Raw genomic sequence first — 11086 nt, forward strand, 5'->3', positions numbered from 1 at the left:
AAAAATTGGTACGAATTAGCCACCTCGTAAAAGTGGTGAGATCGGCTTGGTTACAAACGTCTAAAACACTCTCTCTCGCTCTTACTGGTCTTTTCACTGAGATCCAGAATATCATTATTGGCACATGCCAGTTCCCTCATGATCTGCCCGTCGTCTTCGCTCTTGGCCAGCCATCGGTCGCAGGGGAAGCGGAAGGTCTGATCGAGGAACTCGTCCTTCACGTCGATGAACTCCAGGTGCCATCCGGGCGCCGGACCCTTGTTATCGTGCCAGACTCGAACCTTCGACAGCTCGCCCAGACTCAGGACGTCCAGGAATCGGAAAACGTCCACTTGTTTGCGCTCGAACTTGTTCCTGTTGCTGCTCTCCTTCAGCGCTAGTGTTCCCGTGTCTCCGTTTTCCCCGAACACGATCAGAAACACGTTGGCGTCGGTCCCAGCGGCTGCAGAAACACACAGGAAAACGCTTATCAGATCTAGCTCATCTCATGATGTTTACGGTTTTATATCTCCACTGAATCTCATTGCTGTCTATGAGAGTGTCCAGAGCACTGTATAGTGTGGGCTTAAATTATATGGACTCCTTTTGGAGTCTCCAAGTGTCATTTTTTGGAAAGACGCCTAAATTTACCTTGAAAAACGTTTGCAGAAAATACAGTTTTGTGAGAATCATCCTTCAATCTGATGGTTTGCTTGGCTGGACATTGCAAATTATGCCATAATCAACATGCTAAACAAGATAAATGGTGTATGCTTAATTAGTGTGCAATCAATCGTGATTGTTTTTATTTAATATTTATTTTTATATTTATATATTTTTATTAGTTTTACAAAATTTGATCCTTTTTATTAGTTATTGATTTTTTAATGTCTATTTTTTATTAATTCTTTATATAATTATTTGAGTTATTGTAGTACATCAAGTTATGAAATGAAAATAAGAAAATGCCTGAAATAAAAAAAAAGCTGAAATAAAATAATATAAAATAATTAAATAAAAAATGTAATATATACATTGACCTTGGCTCAGAAATTCATTAAAACTCCTAAGCTTTGAAAGAAATGACCAATAAAACATTCCTTCAGGCTACATTAGCAGTCATTTCATTCGCTTTCTTTCTCATTTATCAATTTTATTCATCAATGACTCAGTAAAATGAATGGTAACACTTTAATATAAGGTTCCATTAGTTAACATGACTTTTTATATCTTTGTTAAAGTTACTTAATAACACCAATTGTTTATTGTTTTATCGATTGTTAGATCATGTCAGCTCAGACCCATTAAATAATATTAACAGAGGCAACCTTTTTATTTTGATAATGTATTCGTAAATGTTGAAATGGACATTACCAGTTCGTTAACAAACGTATTTAACTAATGTTGAACAATGGAACCTTACTGTACAGTGTTACATTAATAGCATAATGGTTGTTTATAATATTAGTGATGTTTTCTGCTTCACATGGAAGTTTGTTTCCACCATGGAATAAAAAAAAAAAAAAAAATTCAATTCAAAATGTCAGAATTGTGAGATAAAAAGTTGCAATTGCCTTTTTAATTTCTTTAATTCTGTGAGGGAAACAAGCTTAGGAACCAGTCAGCATCGTGTGAACTCCACCTACCAGTAAGGTCACTGGTTTTAACCTGAATGATGTAAGTGGTTCTCTCCACCATCTCCTCGTCGTCCACCACGGCCGGGAGCTCACACACCTTCGTCCTCTTGGGGCCTTTGGTCTTGGAGAGCCATTCCTCGTACGTGAAGACATACACCTCCTCCGTGGTCAGGTTTCTCATGATCATCTGGGTCATGTGACAGGAACCAGAAGGATTACAGGCGTAGCCCTTAATGAGTTTCATTCACTTTGTTGTGATTAACCTGATTAAAAGACTCACAGATTTGGGCCATGTCCACACTAATACGCTTTAGTTTGAAAACGCATCTTTTTCTCTCCGTTTTGTCCTTCCGTCACACTGAGACGCCATTTTTATTGATGAAAACGTTCTCCAAAGTGGATACATTTGAAAACACAGTTTTCGTGTTGTAGTGTGGACTCTCAAAACTGAGGTATTTAAAAACGATGACGTAAATTTAGTCATGTGACGCATGTTGTACCAACAGATATTCATGTTTATAGCGGTATTGAGCCTGTTATGTGCTGTTCACTTTCACACTGTTGCTAAAATACGTCACTTCACACACTCTTCATATCACAGTCCTGCAGAGATGACAGAATGTACTCACATTTGCTGTCCTGCTGTAAAACATGAGAGCAGTTATAGCGTTTTAGACCAAACATATGGTGAAACTCGAAAAATTAGAATATTGTGCAAAAGTTCATTTATTTCAGTAATTTAACTTAAAAGGTGAAACTAATATATTATATAGACTCATTACATGCAAAGTGAGATATTTCAAGCCTTTATCTGTTATAATTTTGATGATTATGGCTTACAGCTTATGCAAAATTTCTGAGATTTTGAATTTAGGGTTTGCATAAGCTATAAGCCATAATCATCAAAGTTATAACAGATAAAGGCTTGAAATATCTCACTTTGCAATGAGTCTATATAATAAAAATGTATTTTTCCATCTGTATCATCTCAGTGAGCTTCTGTGAGGGTTTACGCATGCGCAGTAAAGGTGAATTTAGTGTTTTCTCATCCACACTGAAACGCCTGAAACGCTAGTGTGGACGGAGAGCGTTTTTAAGCGAAAACACCGTTTTCTAATGTATCGGGATTAATGTAGACGTAGCCTTGGATGCGAGCGTCTTGAGTTTCATTGGATGCTCGTATCACAGACTGACCTTGTCAAGGAACCAATCAGGACGGCTCCCTGTCCCGTCGATGCGGACTCGAAGCTTTTTCAGGGGCGCGATGTCATCGATCTCCAGGTTAAATGTGTCTTCCTGTCCTCTTTCAAACCTACAAGAAACACACATGACGTGTGTTTAAAAAGACAACTAAAGAGCTTACAAAATAAGTGTTTAGAACGACAATTAACATTCAGTAATATTATCAATGTAATGCAATGACACTATCAGATGAGAACAAAACATTTTTCATAATTGATGAACTTTGCAACATTGACACTGTTATTGAACTGAATTGAATTTTTCATAATTGATGAATTTTGCCAAATTGAACCTGTTATTGAACAGAATTGCAACATTGACACTGTTATTAAACTGAATTTTTCAAAACTGATTAATTTTGCAACATTGACACTGTTATTGAACTGAATTGAATTTTTCATAATTGATTAATTTTGCAACATTGTTATTGAACATGAATTGAATTTTTCATAATTGATTAATTTTGCAACATTGACACTGTTATTGAACTGAATTGAATTTTTCATAATTGATTAATTTTGCAACATTGACACTGTTATTGAACTGAATAGAATTTTTCATAATTGATTAATTTTGCAACATTGACACTGTTATTGAACTGAATTGAATCAACAGCTTTTTCAGGGGCGCGATGTCATCGATCTCCAAGTTAAATGTGTCTTCTTGTCCTCTTTAAAAAACAGTCATGTGGGTTCGTCAAAGGTTTGAAAAAGACAATTAAAGAGCTTACAAAATAAGTGTTTAGAACGACAATTAACATTCAGAAATATTGTTAATTTAATGCACTGACACTATCAGATGAGAACAAAACCTTAACTGAATTGATCTGAATAATAGTATTGTTTCATAATAGATGAATTTTGCAACATTGACAGTTACTGAATTAAACTGAAGCAACATTTAATTAATTGAAACAACATTGAACTGAATTAAACTGAATTTTGACACCATTGTCTTCTGTAGAGTTGCTTTATAGTTGAATTTGTTTCGTAATTGATGAATTTGGCAACATTTACACTGTTATTGAACTGAATCGAATTTTGATAAATTTCCCGTTAATGAACAGAATTGAATTTGTATCATAATTGATTAATTTAGCAACATTTACACTGTTATTAAACTGAATACATTTTTCTATAATTTATTAATTTGACAACATTGACAGTGTTATTGAACTGAATTGATTCAACATTGAACTGAATTGAATTTTTCATAATTGATGAATTTTGCAACATTGAACCTGTTATTGAACTGAATTGAAATAGTTTCATAATTGATGAATTTTGCAACATTGACCCTATTATTGAACTGAATTGAATTTGTTTCATAATTGATGAATTTTGTAATATTTACACTGTTATTGAACTGAATTGATTCAACATTGAACTGAATTGAATTTTTCATAATTGATGAACTTTGCAACACCGAACCTGTTATTGAACTGAATTGAAATAGTTTCATAATTGATGAATTTTGCAACATTGACCCTATTATTGAACTGAATTGAATCAACATTTAACTGAATTATGACACTTGTCTTCTGTAGAGCTGCTTTATAGTTGAATTTGTTTCGTAATTGATGAATTTGGCAACATTTACACTGTTATTGAACTGAATCGAATTTTGATAAATTTCCCGTTAATGAACAGAATTGAATTTGTATCATAATTGATTAATTTAGCAACATTTACACTGTTATTAAACTGAATAGATTTTTCTATAATTGATTAATTTGACAACATTGACAGTGTTATTGAACTGAATTGATTCAACATTGAACTGAATTGAATTTTTCATAATTGATGAATTTTGCAACATTGAACCTGTTATTGAACTGAATTGAAATAGTTTCATAATTGATGAATTTTGCAACATTGACCCTATTATTGAACTGAATTGAATTTGTTTCATAATTGATGAATTTTGTAATATTTACACTGTTATTGAACTGAATTGATTCAACATTGAACTGAATTGAATTTTTCATAATTGATGAACTTTGCAACACCGAACCTGTTATTGAACTGAATTGAAATAGTTTCATAATTGATGAATTTTGCAACATTGACCCTATTATTGAACTGAATTGAATCAACATTTAACTGAATTATGACACTTGTCTTCTGTAGAGCTGCTTTATAGTTGAATTTGTTTCATAATTGATTAATTTTGTAACATTTACGCAGTTTTTTCCTGTTAAAGCTGCTTTGAATCAATCTGTATTGTATAAAGTGCTGTAGAAATAACTTGTGATTTGTGTGTGTTTCGTGTGTGAGAACTAATAATTTGGATGATAGTGAATGGGTACCTGTCCTCATTTTTCATAAGGAGCATCTCCTCCGTGCTCCCATTGGCCCCGAACACAGTTATGAAAATGTTGGTGTCTGTTCCAGCGTTCTGAGTGTCACCCGTGACGACCGTCACTTCATAAACCACCTGAACAACAGCGAGAACATGAGACGTAACAGACCTGCAATCTTCACAAAGAGATCACTTCACCTTTCCCGTTCTACACACATACACACACACACACACACCAGTCATTCACCAGAGTGACGACCGCATTCTACAAGCGAATCAACTCCCGAAAAATGCAGCAAGTGACAATTTACAAAAATGAAATGCATTGTTTATGGAACCGATCTGAACAACTAGCTGTTAACTCTTTCCCTGCCATTGACGGAATTTTCTGGCGATCCGTGTTTTCACTGTTATACAGTAGGTGGCGCTGTTACGCATGAAAGAGTACAGAATATCCGGATCAAAACACAGGTGAAGGAGGAGCAGAAACAAGCGATAGGAGCATGTAAAATAACCTGATCATCAAATATTAAACAGCATAAATCAAAACTGCGTTACTGAATGCAATGTCGATCTACTCCATCTGTGTTTGATCATCGTTCTGAATCCCATCCGGACGAAATCTTGGACAAAAATAAAAAATTCTCAGCTTTTTGTTCTAAATGTTTTTTTTATGAAACCACATATTCAAGTGTTGATAAAAAAGAATGCATGAAGCTAGAATAATGTTTTTGTTGTTCTTTCTTTTGATATATTGCATGTTCAGATATTCATACAACAAAATATTCCATAAAAGTGATTAAAAATGCTGCCACTCGCTGGCAACTTTTAATTTTTTTTTTTAATTCTGGCAGGCAAAGAGTTAATGACGCATTTAAACGCCTTTTTGAATGTGCAAGAAAAAACATTATTTTAATATTTGTTATATTAATATTTTAAAATAGCTTTTATTTTTATATTTTTAGTTTTCATGTTAATTTTAATTACATTTTTTGTAATTTCATTATGTGCTTTTGACATTTTATTAGTTTTTTTTAAAATCATTTTTATTTCCGTTTTAGTTTCATTGATTTATTTCCAGTTAACAATTTAAAACAAAGAGCTTCAACTTAAACTTATTTCAATTTATTGCCAAGGCAACATTTCTAACTGATTAATATTTATATTTTATGTTATTTCAGCTTTTATTCAATGAACAGAAAAGTTTTTAATAGTTTTATTTTTTATTAATGATAATAATTGTGTTGCCAGATCTTGCTACAAAAAAAGCAAAAAAGAACAAGCCCATAATAAGCCAAAATAAATTCAAATGCTCTTTATCTTGTGAGATAAAAAGTCGCAATTATCTTCTAAAATGTTTTATTCTGTGGCGGAAACGAGCTTAAAACTGCAGAATTTTTAGACGCTGTAGAGTCAAAAATAGCACGTGGCAAAAGCACAGAATGCCAGGACGTTGCTATGGTTACAGCGGTGTCAATCATCCCAATTTCTGGAGCGAGACGGAACGATCATCCTTAAATGCGGTCGTCACTCCTGAAACTGTGTTTGCGACCCCGAGAGTCACACACACTTCATGCCGCCTGGACCTTTCGGATGATGCTGATGGTTGTGGCGTCCAGTATGTTGAAGACTCGGGCCGTCAGACCGTCTCCTCTGTCTTTGGCCAGCCAGCACTTGCACAGAAAGTTGTACTGAATCCCTTTTGTGGGAACGGCCACCGAGAGCTCATCCACCAGCCAGCAGCTTTCCGGAGTCGCTCCGTTGTGGCCCAGCTGAAAACAGGAACACAGAAAGATCCGACAAATCTCCTTTATTTGCTCATGATGTAAATCAGGTCATTCAAACACGCTCTGAATTTCTGCAGCCATGATCACTAGATGATGTTTGGGGTTTATTTACAGAAATTAATACTTTTATTCATCAATTAAATATATCAAAAGTGACATTTATAATGCTACAAAAGATTCTATTTCAAATAAACGCTGTTCTTCTGAACTTTCTATTAAAATAAAATGTATGACGTTTCTACAGAAACATGAACATTGATAATAATCATAAATGTTTCTTGAGCATCAAATCATCATATTAGAGTGATTTCTGAAGGATCATGTGACACTGAAGACTGGAGTAATGATGCTGAAAATTCAGCTTTGATCACAGGAATAAATCACATTTTACTATATAATTACATAGAATTTTTCATAATTGATGAATTTTTCAACATTGACCCTGTTATTGAACAGAATTGAATTTGTTTCATAATTGATTAACTTTTCAACATTGACCATGTTATTGAACAGAATTTAATTTGTTTCATAATTGATCAATTTTTCAATATTGACCCGTTATTGAACAGAATTGAATTTGTTTGATAATTAATGAATTTTGCAACATTGACCCTGTTATTGAACAGAATTGAATTTGTTTGATAATTGATGAATTTTGCAACATTGAACCTGTTATTGAACAGAATTGAATTTGTTTCATAATTGATGAATTTTTCAACATTGACCCTGTTATTGAACAGAATTGAATTTGTTTCATAATTGATGAATTTTGCAACATTAACGCTGTTATTTTCCTGTTGAAGCTGCTTTGAATCAACCTGTATTGTATAAAGCGCTGTAGAAATAACTTGTAATATTTATTAGAAAACAGCTGTTTTACATTGCAATAATATTTCACTGTTTTTCCTGTATTTTTGATACAGAAGAGACTCTTAGACACAATAAAGGTCATCATAATAACGCTATTGTGACCGAGTCTCACCTCGACTCTCTTGATCTCGCCCACGTCGAGTCCGTAGCTCATGAAATGCTCCATTCCTCCGCTGGCGAAGCACTTCTTCCCGTCGGGCAGATCCAGCCAGATCCGCTCCGTCTCCAGATCGCTGGGTCCCATGATGATCACGTAGACCCGACTGCTGGTGCTGCCGTCGCGATCGGCTCCCGTCGACACCGTGAAGTGGTACGGGATCACTGTTGAAACAACAACACAGCGTCTGAGATAAGGATGAAGATTTCATTTGGACATTTGTGGGGACATGAAGGCAGAAGAAAAAACTTTATTTAGGGATTGACATTAAAGCTGACATATTATACCCCATAAATCTATGGTGTCCCCAGAGTGTGTCTGTGGAATTTCAGCTCAAAATCCCCCAGATCATTTATTACAGCTCGTCAAATTTACCCCTTTTTGGGTTGAAAAAAGAACATTGAATTGGTTCCATAATTGATGAATTTTGCAACATTGAACCTGTTATTGAACTGAATTGAATTTGTTTCATAATTGATGAATTTTGCAACATTGAACCTGTTATTGAACTGAATTGAATTTGTTCCATAATTGATGAATTTTGCAACATTGAACCTGTTATTGAACTGAATTGAATTTGTTTCATAATTGATGAATTTTGCAACATTGAACCTGTTATTGAACTAAGTTGAATTTGTTTCATAATTGATGAATTTTGCAACACTGAACCTGTTATTGAACTGAATTGAATTTGTTTCATAATTGATGAATTTTGCAACACTGAACCTGTTATTGAACTGAATTGAATTTGTTTCATAATTGATGAATTTTGCAACATTGAACCTGTTATTGAACTGAATTGAATTTGTTTCATAATTGATGAATTTTGCAACATTGAACCTGTTATTGAACTGAATTGAATTTGTTTCATAATTGATGAATTTTGCAACATTGAACCTGTTATTGAACTAAGTTGAATTTGTTTCATAATTGATGAATTTTGCAACATTGAACCTGTTATTGAACTGAATTGAATTTGTTTCATAATTGATGAATTTTGCAACATTGAACCTGTTATTGAACTGAATTGAATTGGTTCCTTAACTGATGAATTTTGCAACACTGAACCTGTTATTGAACTGAATTGAATTTGTTTCATAATTGATGAATTTTGCAACATTGAACCTGTTATTGAACTGAATTGAATTTGTTTCATAATTGATTAATTTTGCAACATTGAACCTGTTATTGAACTGAATTGAATTTGTTTCATAATTGATGAATTTTGCAACATTGAACCTGTTATTGAACTGAATTGAATTGGTTCCTTAACTGATGAATTTTGCAACACTGAACCTGTTATTGAACTGAATTGAATTGGTTCCATAACTGATGAATTTTGCAACATTGAACCTGTTATTGAACTGAATTGAATTTGTTTCATAACTGATGAATTTTGCAACACTGAACCTGTTATTGAACAGAATTGAATTTGTTTCATAACTGATGAATTTTGCAACATTGAACCTGTTATTGAACTGAATTGAATTGGTTCCATAACTGATGAATTTTGCAACATTGAACCTGTTATTGAACTGAATTGAATTGGTTCCATAACTGATGAATTTTGCAACACTGAACCTGTTATTGAACTGAATTGAATTGGTTCCATAATTGATGAATTTTGCAACACTGAACCTGTTATTGAACTGAATTGAATTTGTTTCATAATTGATGAATTTTGCAACATTGAACCTGTTATTGAACTGAATTGAATTGGTTCCATAACTGATGAATTTTGCAACACTGAACCTGTTATTGAACTGAATTGAATTGGTTCCATAATTGATGAATTTTGCAACACTGAACCTGTTATTGAACTGAATTGAATTGGTTCCATAATTGATGGATTTTGCAACACTGAACCTGTTATTGAACTGAATTGAATTGGTTCCATAACTGATGAATTTTGCAACACTGAACCTGTTATTGAACTGAATTGAATTTGTTAATCAATTCTGTAATGTTATAAGTTAAAGGTAAAGATGACAAGGAGGCAGTCTAACAGAGATTTACCTTTACTGTGTTGTATTACTTTCTCATTAAACTGAACTGTGCACGTAGGCTATGTTTCAAACACTTACTTTACTTGAAAGAGCGCAGATTTCTTACGCATTTACTTTGACTTCTCTGGGACTGTCAATGGTATGACCCACTTCAGATGTTTCCAAAATTACAACAACAGTGGTTACATATAAATATATATGATATAAATATATATACAGGGTTTGAAATTAACACACGCCAAATGCGGGTAAAAATCAACTGTGGCAGGAAACGCGGTCAAATCACGAGCCAATTCGGCGTGTTACTTACTATGTTTACTCACTTTGCAGGAGAAGTTTGTTTAAGACAAATCTGTGCAGATTTAGTGCAAATACTCGTGAGTCATCGTGATATATTAAACACAGCGTATTGCACAGAATCTGCTCATATCTGGCTTACTTTAACCCACGTCATACGCAACAAATAACGGCACGCTTGTTCATTTGCATTGAAGCAATAGTGAAGATTATAAAGCATTTGGTTAACAGAAAAGACATTGTTATTTTCCAACATTCTATATTTTTTTTATGTTCTTTGTACTGTATTGATCCGTCCACATTAAACACATTTTGGTGGAAAAAAAAGGAAGAGGATGAAAGAAGGGAGGAGATGCTGGATGACAGGATTTTTTTTTAATAAGAAATTAATGTATAAATGAATGTATGAAATCAAAATTATATAGTTATACATTGATATAGTTATAGTTATAGAAACTAGTTATAGTTTCTTTTTTCTTTTGGCTAGTAGAAGTTCTGAATGGCCGGTAACTTTAAAATTTAGTAGCCAAATTGGCCGGCGAGTGAAAAAGTTAATTTCAAACCCTGTATATAAATATATGATATACATTTATCAAAATGATTGCTAAGGACAATTCAGTATCGCTGAATATTGGTCGGGACATGTCATTCCACGCTCTTGGTCTGAGAGCTGCACACACACTTCAGAGACGGCAGAGAAACGACTGCATGAACTCACTCGGACCCTCGTCCATAATCACAGCCTTCTTCTTCTTCTTCTTCTTGTTCATGTTGCCGTCCAGCCCTGCTTTAGAGTTCTGCATGCTCTTC

At 33.8% G+C, this 11086-nt stretch overlaps 1 protein-coding gene across 3 annotated transcripts in view; it reads right to left on the minus strand.

Moving 5' to 3' along the window:
* The window catches only part of loxhd1b (lipoxygenase homology PLAT domains 1b), a 69685-nt gene that overhangs the window by 4883 nt on the left and 53716 nt on the right, over positions 1 to 11086 (minus strand). For all 3 annotated transcript variants that reach the window (XM_079896511.1, XM_079896510.1, XM_079896512.1), the window contains 7 exons: positions 10995 to 11086; positions 7929 to 8137; positions 6746 to 6931; positions 5167 to 5294; positions 2811 to 2928; positions 1626 to 1803; positions 86 to 442 (listed from right to left, as the gene is read on the minus strand). The exon at positions 10995 to 11086 is cut by the window's right edge and continues 35 nt beyond it. In XM_079896511.1, the coding sequence (XP_079752637.1) occupies positions 86 to 442; positions 1626 to 1803; positions 2811 to 2928; positions 5167 to 5294; positions 6746 to 6931; positions 7929 to 8137; positions 10995 to 11086 (1268 nt within the window). The remainder of the gene's footprint in view (positions 1 to 85; positions 443 to 1625; positions 1804 to 2810; positions 2929 to 5166; positions 5295 to 6745; positions 6932 to 7928; positions 8138 to 10994) is intronic.

The sequence above is a fragment of the Squalius cephalus genome (assembly GCF_949319135.1).
Source record: "Squalius cephalus genome assembly, chromosome: 16".
Taxonomy (NCBI): Eukaryota; Metazoa; Chordata; class Actinopteri; order Cypriniformes; family Leuciscidae; genus Squalius; species Squalius cephalus.